The sequence below is a fragment of the Scaptodrosophila lebanonensis genome, unplaced genomic scaffold (assembly GCF_003285725.1).
Source record: "Scaptodrosophila lebanonensis strain 11010-0011.00,11010-0021.00 unplaced genomic scaffold, SlebRS2 tig00001415-arrow-pilon, whole genome shotgun sequence".
Lineage (NCBI taxonomy): Eukaryota > Metazoa > Arthropoda > Insecta > Diptera > Drosophilidae > Scaptodrosophila > Scaptodrosophila lebanonensis.
The window spans coordinates 49,238-68,564 of NW_022060742.1; the positions used below are offsets into that span (position 1 = coordinate 49,238).

Consider the following 19,327-nt stretch of genomic DNA (forward strand, 5'->3'; position numbering starts at 1 on the left):
AAGTTTACCGAGAATTACAATTATACGAAGAGCCAAGTATGCGTCGCATGTCTGAACGCTGCGGACGCACGAGTCAAACTGAATGAAACAAACAAGCTTAGCATTTAATCTAAAAGAAGTAACGGCCGCCATCTTAGATCGTCCCCGCTGTTCTTTAAGAGAGCAGAAAGGGAGAGAGAGAGAGCGTGCCTGTACTCTTTTATGAATAAAATCTTAAATAGACGCGTTTTTGCTGTATGTGCGTGTGTGTGTAACTTTTGACTTTTCTCTACAAATGCACACGCACCGGCACCGGCACCGACAGCCACAGTTGGTATTGATTTTCAAATTATTTAGAACACTACACAAGGTTTCGCGCTAATTACGATTTCTTATATATTATATACATCTGAATATGTATATACATATATATATATATATATATGTATGTGTAGAGAAAAAAAATTAGCGCATCACTATTCAAATCAAAATTATTGAATTTTGGCGCATTTCACTTTTCTCTACTAATGCACACGTACCGGCACCGACATACACAGTTGGTTTTATTTTATAAAATTAATTGAAAAACACAAGTTTACCGAGAATTACAAGTATGCGTCGCATGTCTGAACGCTGCGGACTCACGAGTCGAACTGAATGATACAAACAAGCTTAGCATTTAATCTAAAAGAAGTAACGGCCGCCATTTTAGATCGTCCCCGCTGTTCTTTAAGAGAGCAGAAAGAGAGAGAAAGAGAGCGTGCCAGTAGTCTTTTATGTAGTAAAATCTTAAATAGACGCGTTTTTGCTCTATGTGCATGTGTGTGTGAGATCGATTGCATTATGTTAGGCAGTTGGTGTTCTTGGTGTTACTGTTTCTCGTTGTGTTGCTCTTACAGGAGAGAATGAAATAAATGGGGAGGGAGTAAAATTTCGCGTACTGCGTACACGTTCATATGTATGTATGTATGTAGGTCCAAGATGATGACATAAATTGGTTGTATACATATAATTTGTGGGGTCTGCCAATCCTCCTTCTGCTTGTTAAATGTTTCACTTAGCACAAACATAATAAACCTAATGTAATGAAAAAAAAAACGAAAAGTCAACGAAGCCTGCTAATATTTTCCAAGACGACTAATTTTTAAAGACAGACCATAAACAATGTAAGCATCTGATATCGATTAGTGCGATATCATATGCAGGTCACAGATTAAAACAACCAATAGGAAATACAGTTCACATTCACATAAGGCAAGAAATTATAGAACAAATGTAAATCAAATAGAACTGCAGAAAGAGAGAGTATATGTGGAAGATAGGAAAAAAGTGTAGATCCTATGTATATACTTGTAATGTGTATATACTTGTAATAAGCAAAATTTTGAAGAATAAAACAGTTCAATTTTGTATTCAGCAAATGATGTGGCGGATGGATTTCGGATTTTGAATCCCATTCACCTTCACTGTATGCACCATGGAGCAACATGGAGCACCTCTCACTTATTTAAGGGTTTTAAATTAGTTGAGGACATTAGGGGTCCTCATACTTTGCTATTTCACGTGGTGTCGCTAGGCTTCCTCATTGGGTGTCTAAAGCGGCTAAGTGCCCCATTTAAGCTGTCTCGATTTGTTTTATATTTGTTTTTTGGCCAAATAGAGTAATTACGTTAAGTTATACCCGTAAATGTTACATCTTTCAATACTACTCTGTTGTCTGCCTAGCAGCCTACAGAGATATATGATTTTAATAACTGTCAGTTCTTATTCCAAATCCAAAACATTTATTTCCACATACTAAATAAAAAATACATACAATTAAAAAAATGAACTTGATAAATTAATGGGAAATAGCGGCTGCAAATCCAACTACTTTACAACATGTGCAGTTCTAAGAAAGAACTGGTGGTGCCCCAGTGCTCTGGTAAATCTATGAAAAAGGTAAGAACTGCAGATGATGTCAAAGTCTTAGTGTTGGAATCGGTAGAAGATGTGCATTTGTTTGGAAAATCAACTTGTAGTCCCAAAAAGCGCTCCCAGTATGAAATTATACTGCTCACAAATGACAGCAACAGGGCATTTTTTATTCAACGGGCGAAGAGTGTATGTTGCAATAATGACCACCACAGTGCACCAATTTTGCAAAGCACTTGTAGAGATATCCATAGTAATGGCTTTGAAATTGGAGGGCGATTACAGCTGCGAAGAACCTGCAGTGAATTTTGCACAAGTTATAAATTAAGGCGCAAGTTTAATAATTTGTATATCACTGAACCACATTCTACTGGCGGAAATCAAAGAAATATGGACCAAATTTATTCACAGAGTGCGACAAAGAACAACGAATCATTTGGTAAAGATGAACAACATTATAAAGGAAATTGGAAAAATGTAACGTATGCCATAGAACTAAAGAATCAAATGGAAGGGGAGAGTTTTGATCCTGAGCTGAAAAACATATTTAAAAAAGTAAAAGGAAGACACATAAATGATCACGTTGAAACTCAATTAGTTTTTGTGAATAGAAATTCTTTGAAATTTAATCGTCAATCTAGTGGAGCCAACTTTAGCGATGCAGAATCTTTTCTCACAGAAACATCATCTAGCTCAAGAAGCTCCAGTTGCATTAGATTAAATGATGCTGAATATAGACGAAACCAAACTACCGATGCAGTACATTTACTATGTAATTCCAAAGCCGATAATTTAATTAACCACAATCGTCAAGAACAAAATATTTGTAGCCCTTCGACATCATTCAGGAAAAAAATACCACACCAACCGTCTGAGTATGAGTGCAATGAAAGTAATCCCAACCAGGACGGAAACCATGAAAATACCAAAGTAGGATATGATTTTGAGGACTTTAACCAATATTGTACCTCATGTAAAATGGAAATGGTAAGAAAAAGGAGTATTTTTGCTTCGAGGCCATCAATTAAAAAAAAATTGCCTGAAAGGTCAATTACTGATTCAAATAGAAGAAGCGCTACCATAGTTTTAAGTAATATGTACAGGTTCAATCAAAGTACTCTTCATAGAAACTCTGAAAACGATTCTAATGGTTCATACAATAATGAAGTCATTGATCCGAATGGTTATGAATCTAATGAAATAAAAAATAGAAATTCTAACCCTACGCCATATTTAAATATAGATTATGATGAACCTCATAGGAAAAGAGCGAAACAAAAATTTGTCTTGAAAGGCTTAGTAACTCACATTTCGCTTAAATCAGAGCCCCAAAGTTGTGGAATTTATAACGGAAACTTGCAAAAGCATATTACTTATTCTCAGGAAGCTGCAAAAGGGTTCACCAAAAATCTCGGCAAAGTACAAAACAAGTTAATTGGTCGCCATAAAGTTTTGCCACGAAAAGACGAAACTGACAAAACAAATCATTGCAAACACACTGATAAAAAACTTGATCACTCAGGTAAGGAAAAATGTTGTTCGTATTGTCGTAATTGTTTTATAGATGACTTTTACGATCAATGCTCTACTTCGAAAGGTTTGAGGGAATTTAACAGTAGACTGAAAAACCGAAGCACTTATTTAGACAGAAATAACTATCAATCTAAACATCAAGAAATTCATAACGAATATAGAAACCCAAATGGAAATTCGTGTATCTGTAATGATTCTAGCAACAGCCAGTCCGTGTCTAATAAAAGAATTCAGGTACATACGGGTTCCAACAATGATCCAACTACTTGCAATTCGGATCAAAATATTACAAAGCAAAATCTTTCATATGAAAACGAAAAGAACATAAGTCAGAAATGCTTCAAAAATGTACCATCTGGCGTGTTTTCGACACAAATGCGTATTCATCCACCTTACAATATAATTTGTAATTCAGCACAAATCCCTGATAAATCTGAGAATATATGTTACTGCCCATCAAATGACATATTAAGTAATAATTTTAATAGTAAAACAACAAAAAATGAGTCAATATATGAATCCGATCAGGACCGACCGAATCGCAGCAGTTGCACAATTTACCATGAACAGAACCAAAATAAATGCAATTTTGATAAGGAAAAAAAAAAATTCCAAGAAACCTCGAACTCATTTTTTACAAAGAGGACTATACAGAAATCAAATGAATGTAGTCCTTGTGGAATTTATATAGACGATTACATCATTGATATAAATAATGAAGCCAATCAAAAATATTTTAAGGAAAAACAAAGCCCTCAAAACGACAGTCTTAAGTTAGCGTGCAAATGCTATAACACGACTTTAAAAGAGGGAGAAGAAGAAGATTTTCGAAATATAAAAGAAGAATCAAATTCGATATGTTGTCCTCAATCTACGTACAATTCAAATTTTAATAATCAATCTATTGTTAATAGAGAAAGCTTGAACCATAACTGGAAAAATAAGAAACTATGCAATGTTTTAAATAATGATGACCTGCCATGTCAAGGTAATGAATGCAATAAAGACAACGAAATAGCAAACATGCGGGATATAAATACAAGATATAGCCCAGAAAGATGTGTCGCACAGGAAAATTATAGAAACAAAAACATGGAAGATAGTGTTTCTCAGAGGGATTGGTATTGTGGAATAACCCATGAAGGGCTCAAAATTAGATCTGACAAGGATTTAAATATGTTTAAAAACGATTCAGAAGACCGATTGATTTCAGAAAGAAATACGAATAAATATAGTAATTGGGATAATTACAGGCAAATAAGTCCAACATTAGCTGAACACTCAAGACCACGTAATATATCATCCTGCTGTGGATATCAACATATTGTTAGTAATACACGTATAGAAGGTGAAAGGTCTAAACAAAATTCTTTTAAAATTAATGGCCGATCAAACTGTACAAATTATTCAGGCAAGTCTGCAAATATTTTTTATAATACAAATGACCAGCATACGCAGGATGAAAATATTAGCCATCAATCTCAATCCAATAAAGAATGCCGCTCAAGCCAATATAGCTATAAGTTGCAGAAAATAAATCACTGTAGTAATTTAGTTGCCGTACCCGCAAACCAACTAACAAATAATTATTTTAATTTAATGAATTGCTCCGATTTTGTATATGTTCAAAAACATTCCCAAATGGAAAAAAACGCTGTATGTAAAGATGAGAGTCACGATAGCGTAAGTGAACCCAAATGTTATAATTATACGTTGGACAGATCGGAAAAGTCAATAGTACATGAAATGAGGACAAATCAACTATCAACAAATACGAGTGGCAAGTGTTTTCATTTACTCGAAGGTGAAGATAGAAAAAGAGAACGAAAAACAGAAATGTACAATAGCCCTTACCTCATAAAATGCTCCAGTAGTTCTTACGAAAACCCGCAACTATTCCAAACAACACAAAAGGAGTATAACAACGTGGATGGTGATGACTTTTGCTGCTGCATAATTAAGGACCAAAATTCAAGTAGACATTCAGGAAAAGGGTCAGGAAATCAAAGCAGTTCCCTACTTACTAATAATTACTGTGAACAAAAACGGTGTGATAATTGCACGAATTCTTTTTTGAGTTCAAAAATCGATAGAAATTCTGAAGTTTGTAATAATGAGCAAGATTGTCCAAAAAATTCTCAACATTTTTACAAACAGTGTCATAACAAAAGCTGTGCCTATTTCAGAAACACTAATAACAACAATTTCGGGTGTCCACACTCGAATGCTTCCATAACGTTAAAATATGAACAAGAAAACTCGCTTACTGAAGGTAGAAAGAGTAATCATATCGCATGCAAATGCAATCAAAACGTAAAAAAAATAAACATAACTAATGCTTTGATGTGTAACTGCGGACGACATTTTAATACCAGGCCAATTGAAGATGTAAATATTCAGAAAAGTAACTTGCCTGAAGGACAAGCAAGATCATGTTCTATATATTATCCAGCAGAAACGCATGCCAAAAAAAATAACCATTGTAGTTGTCATAAACCTAAAAGGTATTATAAAAAAACCGCGCCAGTAAATGATGTGAATGAACGATTACTGGAGAGTAATACTACACAATGTGAAGAAAAAAATAATAACCATTGTAGTTGTCATAAGCCTAAAAGGTATTATAAAAAAAATGCGTCGGTAAATAATGATGCGAGTGAACGATTACTGGATAGTAATAATATACAATGTGAAGACAAAGATATTTGTCAAAGACCTAAAAATGGAGTAAAATCAAATGAAGTAAAACAATCACGTCTAATGAAGCTATGTTCGAGGTGTTGCAAACGAAGAAGAAACAGAGAAGTTGACTCAACATGTTACATTAATAAGCAAACACAACCAAATGAAAAATCATATACAGACGAAACAAAATGTTTGTGCTCATGTGAACCATCAGAGAACAAAATTAATGTTGGGTCCAGCAATGATTTTTACAAACCGCGAGGTCGTGAAATATATTTCAACTTGGGTTCTTCGTCATATAATTTAAGAGATGAAAATAATATTTTAAATAATGAACATTCAGATCATTATGCGAACCATAGCAACCTAAAGTCAAATATTTTATGTACATGTGGCGAAAGCAAACGTCGAAGGAAAGGGAAGAATAACAATAGTCATACTAGATCGAAAAATGATAAAATATGTACTTGTGATGGACGTGATTTAGAAGAATTCAATCAACTTACAAGTATAAAAAGCCAGCACAGCTTCGAAAATGAAAACAATGTATGCATATGTACAAGACGCAAAGGATCTGAACAAGGAAGAAATGAAGACGATACACTTAAATGTCTCTGCAATGGGGACATAATATGCAGTCGAGTTTATAACAGTAGTCATATGTCTAAAAATGATCAAAAATGTACTTGTGGAGGATATGAATTTAACGAACGTAGAAATAATAAAAGCCAGCAAAACTATAAAAATGATAATAATGTTACAAAGGAAATAAGTCAATCCAATATAAAATCATGCCTGTGTACAAGATGCGGAAGTTCTGAACGGGAAAAAAAGGATGACGATACAATTAAATGTATCTGCGATGTAGCCATTACAAAACTGTTGTGTTCATGCGAACCATCAGAGAAAACATGTAATGTTGGGTCATGTAATTATATTTCTGTACCGCGGGGTCATGAAATATACTTTAACTTGGATTCTTCATCATATAATTTAGTAGATGAAAACACTGTTTTAAATAGTAAGAATTCAGATTGTTGTGTTAACCATATTAACCAGAAATCAAATATTTTATGTACATCTAATGAAAACAATCGACAAAGCAAAGAAGTGAACCCTATATCAAAAAGAGATACAATTTGTACTTGTGAAGGATCTGATTTTGAAGAATTTAATCAACATAAAAATAATAAAAGTCAGCGAAGCTTTGAAAATGATACAGGATGCAAAGGATCTGAACGAGAAACTAATGAAGACGATACACTTAAATGTGTATGCGATGGGGACATTATATGTAATCGAGTATCTTTAGCTTACTGCTATAATCACATAGATCCAAAATTAGGCAAATGCCAATGTAGCAGTCCATGCACACTGGACAATAATAAAATTCTTGACAATAAAGAAATATTGAAGACTAGGCGTATATCGGAAAAATGTTACCGCTCTGACATAAGAACGTATAATGGCTTAAAGCGGAACTCGTATTTTACAATAGGTAACTCTGATATTGATAAAATTAAGAAAAGGAAAATGGAAAAAAAAGAAAAACAGTGCCAATTAAGTGCAACAAGAATAAAGCACTTCGACTATATTTCTACACATTCAAATACCTCTCGTGACTGTGGTAAGCCTTTTCGTCGGTGCAATATTACTTTTCAATATAGCAAGGAACTTAAAAGAAAATCTGCTCGAGTTATGCCATACATTCATGATAAATATTCAAAACAGAAAAGCAATCGACAAATAAGCCATCAAACAATTGCAAGGGAGCCAACAAAATCTGCGCGCACAAGTTGCTCTCAGTGTGGATTTTGTAAAAAGAAGACACACACAAGAGAAGTAAGTTTGAAAAACTAAAAATGCATTCACAAACATTTAGCTAGTTTATTTTCAGAGATATGACTCAAATTCAAACTGTTCATGTCATATCCTTTACGTTAACAGTGAATACAAAAACTAAAATGGACATCAGGAGTAGAGGCTAATAAAATAATTGAAACAGTATTAGAAAAAAATAGTGAAAATTAAAAGTAAAAAGGAAAATTGAATTAGTCAATCAAAACATACAAAGACATATTCGAGGTGCAATCACATCTGATCTAACTACTTGCTTTCTGTATGGATTTTGTAAAAAGAAAACGGACACAAGAGAAGTAAGTTTATAATGTTAAAAATTCATGCACAAATATTTAGTTATTTTATTTTCAGAAATATGACTTCTGCCAAAAATGTACTAACAATATTTTTCACGTAAACAACGAATGAAACAACGAAACTTCATTACGACTATGTGGATGAAAGATTATTAAAACAACATTTAAAAAAATATTTCATGGAAATTAAAACCGTTTAATTGAATAAAAATGCAAAATTGAATTAAAGAACCAAAAAAAATTTGTGGCCTCCATCAATTATTGGTTGAAATTTGTCGACATAAAAAATAGTGGTCATACAAAATCTTATACATATAATTTCAAATGTTACCTCTCATGAAGTTCTTTAAAAGTTTTTTTTTCGCCTGCATGAAATATATTTACTTATACTATATGGTAAAGCAAAAATGTATGCGTACAGGCATGGAAATGTGCATTTCTTCGTCAATTGGGCATAACAAGCGCCACTTGGCTCTATGCATGTACTCATAGATATGTGTACGTGGTACATTCTCTTCACATGTTGGAGAGCAACAAAGCACGGATGTTTTCAAATGTTACTCTCACAAAAGTGAACCCATTCGGATGATAATTCGTCAAATGTTGTTGCATACTTTTTGTCAAAACCAAAACCAAACACTAAAATAACAAACTAAACAACAGAGTTATAATAAACACAAAAACTTATCACAACATGTGCGTGGCTTAGACAAACGACGTCAGCAGCAGCAGTAACAAAAAAAAAAAAAAAACAATAACGCTACTGTGTAATAAAGCGGTCGCACTGCCTATGGCGCGCGAAATTTGAAGTCAATGTCAAATGTTACTGCCTCTTGTGGCTATAAAATAAATATATGTGCGTATAATGCATATGTTACATATAAATATATCGTTCAATTACAACAGAAAGTACTAGCGAAACGGCTATATCGATTCATCTCCACGTACGTGCGATGTAACAAATGGAAAAGCTAAATTTTAATAAATTAATTGTAAATTATTAAATTACCATATTTTGGTGGGTTTAACTTCTGGATGATAAACTATTTATTGTCTTATCAGTTCTTTTGAGTATCGAAACATCGGCAATGACTTCAACAGTGCCAAAAAGTATTTGAGTACTCGTGTTGCAGAAATCGCTCTTCTCTAGGAAATGCTAAGGGTTGGAAAACGACTGCGACAGCCATACTTGATACATTTTTTCTGCGCTTGTAAAATCTCGTATTTGTGTGTCATCATATTTTGGTGATGCCTTGCAGAATAAATACAGTTAAAGTGTTGAAAGTATAATGTTTTTATAGAAACAACGCAAGTACAACCCAACTAATAATGAATTGATTGGAAAGTTGCATAACACAAATTCGACGTACGCACGTCGTGTGTGTCGCGGTTGTCTCGTATACGTCGCAAACGAAATTCCCAGAAAACACCATACACATTCAAGTGTGAAATAATTGCAAAAATACAACGTAAAAACACTAAGTGAACTCCATAAATTTATATTTTGATGTACATATATCAAGTATGGAAAGTGGTAGCCTACGTTTGTAACGCGAGCGTTGTATGATGATTCTTCAATAACAGCGCATTGCTGTTTTTATGTAGAAAATGTGTGGCAGCCGCAGCCACCTTTCCTCATTACCTACTGCGACAGCCCCTCGACAATACAACAAATACTAACGCACTTGGCGCAGCCGACAAAGAAAAAACTCTCTTTGTACCGTAGTTCCTACGACAAAAAAGTTTGACTCAACGCCAGCGACAGCAGTAAAACCCGCAGAGAAGCAGCTGCCAAGCCGACATAAAGAGAAATCAAATAGAGAATCTTTGATTGCGTCGGTAATATAGAGGCTTGCATGTGGAATTGATTTTTAAAAAAGTTGAGCAAAACAAGTGTTGCGCGTGTTAAAAAATCCAAACAAATACAAAATTGCATCAAACGTGTGAGCTCTCTGTTGGTCAAAATGAGTCATTTAACAATACCATCCTCAAGCGCATCAAATACTTCGTCCGCTTCCAATATTAATAGCGCATCGATCTCGCTTGGTGGCGGTACCGTCGCCACCGGTGGCAATGCTAATAATAATTTGCCATTCGAGAAAGATAAAATCTGGTATTTTAGTAGTGATCAGTTGGCAAACTCTCCAAGCCGCCGTTGTGGCATTAAATCTGACGAAGAATTGCACTACAGGCAACTGACTGCATACCTGATACAGGAAATGGGCCAGCGGCTGCAGGTGTCCCAGTTGTGCATCAATACAGCAATTGTATACATGCATCGGTTTTATGCTTTTCACTCTTTTACACATTTTCATCGCATATCGATGGCATCGGCTAGTCTGTTTCTGGCCGCAAAGGTCGAAGAACAGCCACGCAAGTTGGAGCATGTTATACGAGCCGCCAACAAGTGCCTACCACCGACGACCGAGCAAAACTATGCGGATCTAGCGCAGGAGCTCGTCTTCAACGAGAACGTACTGCTGCAGACGCTAGGCTTCGATGTGGCCATCGATCATCCACACACACATGTGGTGCGCACGTGCCAGCTGGTCAAAGGTAGGCAGCACCGCTCTAAAATGTATCAATGCATATTCGTATATACATATGTATTTGATATACATAGACACAAACAAATGAGCTATGTATTGAACAAATTACTATGATATATTTTAGCATGCAAGGATCTGGCACAGACGTCATACTTCTTGGCCTCTAACAGGTATGAAAAACAGCAACACCATTCATCGAAATCAGACTTTTTTATTTATCCTCAAAACAGCCGCAGTGGTACTGTGAGTGGTTATGGTCATATTTTATTATGTGATGAGAGTTCCCTAAAAATAGGGAGGACTTTAGTCTGTCATGTGAAGCCTTAATTATATCATATCATTCAGATCGGACAACTGTAAAAAAGCTGCCAAAGGAGCTTTTGGTTGTTAAAAATAATGTTGATGTTTATATTTTTTAGAAATTTGTTAAGTCTCAAACTGAAAAAAATATTTTCTAATAACTGGCTCCTCCTTATAGCTTACATTTGACTTCGATGTGCCTTCAATATCGGCCTACTGTTGTTGCTTGCTTCTGCATTTATTTGGCTTGTAAATGGTCCCGCTGGGAAATTCCGCAATCGACCGAGGGTAAACATTGGTTTTACTATGTAGATAAAAGCGTCTCACTGGAACTGCTGAAGCAGCTGACCGATGAATTCATTTCCATTTATGAGAAAAGCCCTGCTCGCCTTAAGTCCAAACTTAATTCGATCAAGGCGATAGCTCAAGGCGCAAGCAATCGAACTGCAGCAAATAGTAAAGATAGCAAACCGAAAGAAGACTGGAAAATGAGCGAAATGATGAAGGGCTATCACTCTAATATCACTGCACCACCGGAGCTGATGAACGGCAGCAGCGATAGTCGTGAGCAGTCTGCGCAACAGGTAGCGGCATTGCTACCACCACCGGCTATGGTGCCCCAACAACGACGCGGAGAACATTCACACCAGCGCACGGCAGCGATCGGCTCATCCGCGAGCTCGTCCTCATCCAACCACAATAAGATATCTAATTATCCAGGCTCAATACCTCCTGATGCTCATGGTGGTAAGTATTGTTGATAGCCCACAGTTTTCTTATCATAATTATATAGTATGTATGTATACACGTAAGCGTCATTCGTAAGTTATAAATATGTGCAAATAATTTTTGTATAAATAATATTCTCTCTATATTAAAGTGTGATATCGGACTTAAGTTGTGCATTTCCTTTGCAGATCACAAGTCAAAGCAGCCAAGCTACAACAATCGGGCGACCTCGAGTCATCAATCGTCATCTTCATTAGCCTCGGTGCAACGCAGCAGCAACAGCGGCATGTCTTCCAATAGCAGCAGTCAGCGAAGTTCAAGTGGTCAGCAAGCACGTCCGCCACCGCCAATGGATTATCACAAGTCATCGCGCGCGCTACCATCCATGGGTTTGCCGCAGCACAGCACACACAAAATGCCTCCAAACCCAAAGCAACAGCCGTCATTATTGGATAGTCGGGGTTCCTCATCTTCATCGTCGTCATCGGTTATTGGAGGTGGTATTTCAACAAAAGATGCATTAAAATCAAGTAACAGTAGTGGAGGAAAAATATATCCCAACGTACCACCGTCCTACGGCAGCAGCAACAGCTCATCGAACAATCTTGTACATGGTAACCAGCAACGTAGCAGTTACATGTCGGGCAACAACAACAGTGGTACTGGTTCCACAAGTGGTGGCTATCACACGCACCGCTCCAAATCATCGTCGTCTTCTTCATCCGTCCATAACATACCGCTTTATGAACAGCTAACCACTACATTACCTTATGGTCACAATGGTGTTGGCAGCAACTTTAGTAGCCATATGCCGCCAATACAGCTTGATGTAGGTGCAGGCGCCTCTTCGCAGGCAGCCTCAACATCAGTTCCCCAAACGCAGACGCAACAGCCAATAAAAAATAACTCTTTGTTTAGTCCCGAGTGGAGCGATATCAAAAAGGAAACAGCAACGCATTATAACGGCCTGCTACCACCTCCTCCACATGAAAGCCTGGGATATAAGCTCAACCAACATACGCGCAAGGACAGCCCAAAAAAGGAGCGCATTTCGACAAGTGGCACACCTACTAAAAAGGATAAACATCGCGTTTCTGGGCCAAGCAACTTGCCTCTAACTTCTGCGTCTAGCTCAAATGCAGCATCCTTAACTATGAATAGCATAAGTCATGGATTAAAGTCCATGCTGCCGCCGAACAAGAAGCTGTCAACGGAATTAGTGGTCGCGCCGAATGAACTTGCTGGCACAAGTCGCGATGGCAGCAATATCAGTGCGTTGAAGCGCGCCAATGAAACAGGTAACAGTCAGTGTGGTCTAAATAATGAAGACAGCGTCCCGCGTGATAAGCTTCGCAAGCTGGATAGCAGTGGATTGCCAGGTTATGGATTCAACACTGGCAATGGTACTTTAGAACATGAAAAACATGCCCCGATATCCATGACTAATGGCATTGAAACAACGCCCGACTTGGTGCGTAGTCTACTCAAAGAAAGTTTATGTACAACTAATACGTCGCTTCTCAAACCCGAGGCGTTAACCATGCCAGGTCCCAAGCCGCCTGCGGAATTGCTTGAGCCCATGCCGCCAGGACAGCAATTAAAAAAGGAGTCAACAATGGTTAATTCCTTAGGTTTAGCGATGCCACATTTACAACAGCTTCGCGGTGACGTGGATACGGACACAACTAAATTGCCTGATATTAAACAAGAGAGCACAACAGGTCCCAGCAGTAAATCAGAGAAGAAAAAGAAGAAGGAGAAGCATAAACACAAAGAAAAAGACAAGTCCAAAGATAAGTCGGAAAAGGAAGAGCGCAAAAAACATAAAAAGGATAAACAACGAGATCGCGCTAAGGATGTTGCTGGCGTTGTAACTGCTGACTCGCTTAAACTAGTTATCAAGACCAATACGGTTCCCGGAAATCCCAATGGTCTGCTTGCTGTGCACGCCACAGCCAACGATAGTATATCCGCACCAGCGGCGCCACTTAAACTTAAGATATCGAAGAATAAGTTGGAGCCCAGCTATTCGATGGCACAGGCAACAGCACCAACAATGGGCCCCGCATTTGTCCTTCCAGCAACTTCGGTAGCAGCATCTGTGGCAAGCTTTTGTGGTACTGGCATGAACAGTGCAATCGTCAGTAGCAAAAAAAAGGACCGCGAGCGGGAGAAGGATAAGAAGAGTAGCAAAAATCAAGACTATTCGAAATATAATGGATCTACTGGCTCTTATCCAGGCACGGGATCAACCACCATAACACCAAGCACTACGGGCACCTTGCCGTTGTCCACGACGACCTCAACCTTGCAACCCGGTATTCTTATGAACACCCTGCCGCCGACCTCTGCGCTGCCCTTATATACCAAGAAGTAGATGATGAGAAGCGTTGTTATAGCCCTCACTCTTCATCCATTAATAAATGTATAAATTAGGTAAACTATGCTAGGTATTATTGTTGATGAGATAATATGCATTCGTAATTTAAGTTATTATTTAATTTTAGTTCGGCTTAAATTGTAAGCGTAAAGCGAAAATAAAAATGTGAGCTTGTCAAATGTGAAACGGCAAGCAGAAGAGTTGTTATTTTTCACAGGATAGTGGACTCAAATCTTTTGTACAGCATTAATTAATTTATAGTTATGTAAACGTATTATACTTTAGAAGGGCGCCTTCGAAATCTAAAAACTTTCGACTTGATTTATAATTGAAACGTGTCATGGCGTATTTTGAATTACTTAGCACTTAAGTTAGGAAAATTAAATACTAATACATGCACGCACGCGCACAATCAGCTTTATCTAGCTGCTGTATGATAGTACATACATATATATAATAAAAGTGTGCAAGTAGTTAAAGTGATGATTGACGTTCTTTCTCAATGCAAAAAATACTTGAAATAATAAATATTATAGCCAGCTCTTTAATTACAAATTAAAGTGAATGCAATGAGAAAAACAAAAGGTTACACTTATATTTACATTTAAATAAATTATAAAGTAAATATAAAAAATCAGACAGCTCCTAACAAATAAGCCGTAAAAAGATGAAATTATGTTTTAGTTAGCCGAGTTTCACATATTTCGACTTCTTTTGCGTTTAATTATTAATAGGTATATCATATAGGTTTAAAGTATTCCAATAATCTGTTTTTTTTTAAGAAATATGTTTTAAGTAGTCTGAAACATTGTCGTTAATTTTCTTTTGATTTTATTATTATAAACAATTACATTGAAAATATATATTTTCCGGGAAATATAATATAAAATATGCGAAAACTTTGATAAAATCAAAACAAAATGGTAAATTTTCATCATATATATATATATATATATGTACAACTAAGAAGAACTTTGATAAACAAGAAAAGGATTTAAATTTTATTTTCGATTTAAGAAAACAATTGTGAGACGAACGGTAAACCATATGACGCTAAACTAAACTAGTTTATGTTTTATCTTCACACGATATACCTAAAAACATACATTCATACCATTCGGCCAACAACAAAATCTTTATAAAACAAAAGCATATGTTTGCTTAAAAAATCGCGTACGAATAATTCGCATCTAAGTTTGCCTTTATTTTTTAAATTTTCTTTATGTTTAGTTTTTGTACATACAGAAAAGAAACAGCACATGAAGCGTGCGCACCGCTCGAATTCCAAGCGTTGTACCCTCTTCAATTATTCTCATTAAAATGTTAAACTGCAAAACCCTTAAAAAAAATTGAATAAAAATTTTAAAAACAAGTAAATTAATATTTTAAAGCATATCATAAACGCTGGCAATGTATATTATTCAGAAAAAGTATCTTCCGCCTATTTTTATTTAAAACTTTCTCCTTTGTCGTCTTTGTAAACAAATTTTCGATTTTTCCACTATATGTACAACGTTCTTTAAGAATTCCAAGGTTACTGTCTCTTTAATTTGTATCCGAGATGGCCAATGAATTTTGAAAACTGATCCCTACCGATTCTGTAATACCGAATCCGTGACAGCAAAAAGTGTGGAGTAATAGATTGGTAATACAGAAAAGCAGGGTATGTGTCGTCATGTGACCATGGAGTCTATAGCGTCGCGTAATGGAGCGTCAAAATGACAAGACGAGTCGATATAGCAATTCCCGTCTATATGAGCGCAAGGATCCCAGCAAGAACAAAAGCTAGAATAACCAAACTTGCCCGAGAAAGAACGAGTATTACATCCCTTGTTATTGTTGCTGCATTAGCTGAACTCTGTACTGCACATTTACACACACAGCCACATAAATACTGTAGATGTATTCTATTGAAACTGTACGTGTTATATATTTCTTATTTTATTAATTTTAATTAATTTAAAAAATATGAACACAATTTTTATTTTTCTTTGTTGGAATAAGTACAGAGTATTTAAGAGTTGAGCCCACTCAATTATAGTATTCCTTTCTTGTTTTTAATTTTAAAAGCTTTGATAAGATGAAGTATGATACTTATATACCTGTATGTAATATATGTATAGTGTATACGAACATGATAGAATGAAAATTTCATTACATTTATGGCCTAACAGCGCATGGAGCCCTATCGAATGGACATGGCAGTGGACGCCATGTCGGAAGTCCCTTATTTTAACTAAAGCATTTAGTAAGCATATATACGTAAGCTTCGGAGGAGACAAAATTGTTTTTCATTTTTGTCGTTACAGCAACAACTACTTAGACCAATTAATGGGGCTGAGCTTATCTCAAGAGGGGCCACTTTATGTGTTTAATATAATCATTACAAAGAAAAGTGGACAGTACTACGTCAGCCAAGAGAAATACCACTAATCTTCAGTCCAAGGGACTTGCAGTATCAAAAATCAATATATATTTTACTTGCAATTTATTTTTGTTTTTTCATAGTATTCATTAACTGTCTAGTACGAAATTCCTGTGTTCTGCTTGATCCAATCCAAGTAGCTCGTAACACGAGTGAAGGCTACAGGGTATCCTTTCTCGCAGCCAGCAGCAGCACCAAAGGACGTCAGACCAATTTGTTGGCTATTCGATTCCAGAACCAATGGGCCACCGCTATCACCTTGGCAAGTAGATGTACCACCGGGTGTGCTCACACAAATATTGGAGCTAACGACAATAGAAGTGCCATAGGTCGCGGCACAGACTGTGTTGGTAATGACCTGAAGACGAGCCCATTGCAGATCGGTAGCCACAGAGTTAGATGAATCAGAGGTGCGACCCCAACCAGAGGCAATCGCATTATCACCAGCATAGGTCGAGTAAGAACTGGCCACGGAAGGTAGACTAACAGCCTTGATCAGAGAAGAATAGGCAACGCTGTTGATCTTGATCAGTGAAATGTCATTGCGCAGGGTTGATCTGTTCCATCCGGAGTGAATGATGATGTTGCTACTGTCGACGGTCTGTTTCACTTCAGCTGAAGTGCGCACTGTGGCACCTAGATACACGGTCACGGATTGTGCGCTTTCGGTACAATGGGCTGCAGTGAGAACCCAGCTATTGCCAATCAGAGAGCCACCGCACCAGGAAGAAGAAAGAGCGCTCAGTTTAAGGGACAGACCCACTTGATATGGGAACTGGCCGACAGAGGCCTTATTGCCGTTGGTAATTCGGCCAGTAATGGTCCTGGCCGAGGCGCAAGAAAGCAGTGCGATAGCAGCGACAAGCACTATAAGGAACTTCATGGTTAACTGAAGCTTTTACACTGCTGAATGTGCCTTTATAGCAGTCTGTTCCGATAATCACGTGGTACGGTAATTGAACCTATAAGCGACGCAAATCTCTAGCGCCCATCAAATTTTCAATAATTTTATATAAAGATTAAAACTTTATTTTATGCTGAATCACACCCAATATCTTAACTTTTTAATTAGACAGAAAACATAATTAAAACTAAGATTAATTTCAAACAAGAGTGCGAAAGGAGATAAGACTTAGAAAGCAGTTCGATACGCGTGGCAGAGTTGGGGCAGTCTAAACCTCATCTAAAGATAACAACCTTAGAGTTAAATGACTTAAGTGGCGACGTCCGGTTAAAAATACTATAAAATGGCATTTGCTGGACAAAAAGATTGAATACTATTCATTGTAGTCAACATGAAGGTTCTTATTGTATTTGCTTTAGCTGTGTCCTACGCATCTGCCGCCGCGCTCCTGGGCGAGATACAGCCCCGTGAGCTTTTGGTGCCAGTTGCTGATGGGCCTGAGGGTCGTATAACAAACGGAAAGGACGCCGCAGCTGATGAGTTCCCCTATCAGGTTGGTCTATCCTTGAAAATTGGCTCCAGCTCGGCATGGTGCGGTGGCTCTCTTATTGGTAGCGAATGGGTTTTAACTGCAGCCCATTGCACGGATGGGTGAGTATGGAGATTAACAATTTTGTATACCGTATCCAATTGTTATCTTGTCATTTACAGCGTTGACTCAGTTACTGTTAATCTGGGCAGCACTTCTCGCACAAGTCCTGCTGTGAAGCATACTGTGGATAAGAGCAAGATCATAATTCATTCGGATTGGAATTCCAAAACCCTGAAAAATGACATTTCTCTTATCAAAATCCCTGCCGTTTCATACACAAATGCTATTAAACCCGTCGTTTTGCCAAAGATTGAGTCTTCATACTCAACCTATAGTGGAGATGAGGCTATCGCTTCCGGATGGGGCCGCACTTCAGATTCCTCTAGCTCTGTTGCCTCAAAATTGCAGTATGCTGATATGAAGATTATTTCCAATCTGTCCTGCCAAGGAACATTCGGTACGATCATCACCAGTTCCAACATCTGCGTGTCCACCCCTAATGGTGTATCTACCTGCAACGGTGACTCCGGTGGCCCATTGGTACTGAAATCTAACAAGGAACAGGTTGGTCTGACCTCATTCGGGTCTTCGGCCGGTTGCGAGAAGGGCTACCCAGCTGCCTTCACTCGTGTCACCAGCTACTTGACCTGGATCAAGGAAAAGACCGGCATCTCCCGTTAATTGAATCGATCCAATGTAACTGCAGTAAACCTGTCAAACCTCTACTGACTGTACTACTACTACGATCACCCCTTTCCTGAGTGGTGGGATGATGGGTAACATCCATAAGATCCAATAAAGTAATGACGCATATACATACGAGTACTATATATTTGTGATCGGCATGATATTAAGAGAAATTTGATATACACATTTTACTAGACCGTTCTATTTATTGCACCGTTGGCCTTTATATCCTTTGGGTAAAGGATACAACAAAGTGCACTGCGACCAATAAGATGTAGATCTCATTTGAGCTTTTCACTCAGTACAAACACAAAAGAATTGTCCATTCTGGTATTTTAGTTTTGGCACGGAAGTGCTAAAATCTATTTAAGCTTCGTGAGTGTAGGTTTTTATATCTAGCAACGTAAGTGGTCACTAGTAGTTAGATGATTTACAGCATTTGAGGAGTAACTTTTTTATTTATGATTTCGTCTCTTACATTTTGAGTTTTAAAT

At 37.2% G+C, this 19,327-nt stretch overlaps 4 protein-coding genes across 6 annotated transcripts; 3 read left to right on the forward strand and 1 right to left on the reverse strand.

Annotated features, from left to right (window-relative positions):
- Positions 1-1,821: 1,821 nt before the first annotated feature.
- Positions 1,822-8,502, forward strand: LOC115632200 (homeobox protein 2-like). 3 transcript variants are annotated; one of them, XM_030529246.1, is made up of 5 exons: positions 1,822-2,880; positions 3,137-3,415; positions 3,491-7,953; positions 8,009-8,267; positions 8,323-8,502. In XM_030529246.1, the coding sequence occupies exons 3-4, from the start codon at positions 3,802-3,804 to the stop codon at positions 8,072-8,074; spliced, it is 4,218 nt and encodes a 1,405-aa protein (XP_030385106.1). In that variant the 5' UTR covers positions 1,822-2,880; positions 3,137-3,415; positions 3,491-3,801; the 3' UTR covers positions 8,075-8,267; positions 8,323-8,502. The 3 variants fall into 3 exon arrangements, with proteins under 3 accessions (XP_030385106.1, XP_030385109.1, XP_030385108.1); XM_030529249.1 differs by having other exon boundaries at positions 3,137-7,953; XM_030529248.1 differs by lacking the exon at positions 1,822-2,880 and having other exon boundaries at positions 3,147-7,953; positions 8,059-8,267.
- Positions 8,503-9,542: 1,040 nt separating this feature from the next.
- On the forward strand, positions 9,543-14,411 carry LOC115632333 (cyclin-T). The gene is made up of 4 exons (XM_030529438.1): positions 9,543-10,823; positions 10,941-10,986; positions 11,295-11,863; positions 12,034-14,411. The coding sequence occupies exons 1-4, from the start codon at positions 10,232-10,234 to the stop codon at positions 14,220-14,222; spliced, it is 3,396 nt and encodes a 1,131-aa protein (XP_030385298.1). The 5' UTR covers positions 9,543-10,231; the 3' UTR covers positions 14,223-14,411.
- A 2,285-nt stretch (positions 14,412-16,696) lies between these two features.
- Positions 16,697-17,533, reverse strand: LOC115633153 (serine protease 1-like). The gene has a single exon (XM_030530562.1). It carries the CDS (start codon positions 17,531-17,533, stop codon positions 16,748-16,750), a length of 786 nt encoding a protein of 261 aa, XP_030386422.1. The 3' UTR covers positions 16,697-16,747.
- Positions 17,534-17,939: 406 nt separating this feature from the next.
- LOC115633152 (serine protease 1-like) lies at positions 17,940-18,968 on the forward strand. Its single transcript, XM_030530561.1, has 2 exons — positions 17,940-18,205; positions 18,266-18,968. Exons 1-2 carry the CDS (start codon positions 17,946-17,948, stop codon positions 18,825-18,827), a joined length of 822 nt encoding a protein of 273 aa, XP_030386421.1. The 5' UTR covers positions 17,940-17,945; the 3' UTR covers positions 18,828-18,968.
- The last annotated feature ends 359 nt before the right edge of the window (positions 18,969-19,327 follow it).

What these genes read in the sequence shown, in the direction of transcription:
- LOC115632200 (XM_030529246.1), top strand. Translation starts at nt 3,802, where the DNA reads ATGCGTATTCATCCACCTTACAATATAATTTGTAATTCAGCACAAATC. An exon ending in AGAAGACACACACAAGAGAA is followed by an intron (nt 7,954 to 8,008) that starts GTAAGTTTGAAA and finishes GTTTATTTTCAG; the next exon opens with AGATATGACTCAAATTCAAA.
- LOC115632333 (XM_030529438.1), top strand. Translation starts at nt 10,232, where the DNA reads ATGAGTCATTTAACAATACCATCCTCAAGCGCATCAAATACTTCGTCC. An exon ending in CACGTGCCAGCTGGTCAAAG is followed by an intron (nt 10,824 to 10,940) that starts GTAGGCAGCACC and finishes GATATATTTTAG; the next exon opens with CATGCAAGGATCTGGCACAG. An exon ending in ACCTCCTGATGCTCATGGTG is followed by an intron (nt 11,864 to 12,033) that starts GTAAGTATTGTT and finishes TTTCCTTTGCAG; the next exon opens with ATCACAAGTCAAAGCAGCCA.
- LOC115633153 (XM_030530562.1), bottom strand. Translation starts at nt 17,533, where the DNA reads ATGAAGTTCCTTATAGTGCTTGTCGCTGCTATCGCACTGCTTTCTTGC.
- LOC115633152 (XM_030530561.1), top strand. Translation starts at nt 17,946, where the DNA reads ATGAAGGTTCTTATTGTATTTGCTTTAGCTGTGTCCTACGCATCTGCC. An exon ending in GCAGCCCATTGCACGGATGG is followed by an intron (nt 18,206 to 18,265) that starts GTGAGTATGGAG and finishes TGTCATTTACAG; the next exon opens with CGTTGACTCAGTTACTGTTA.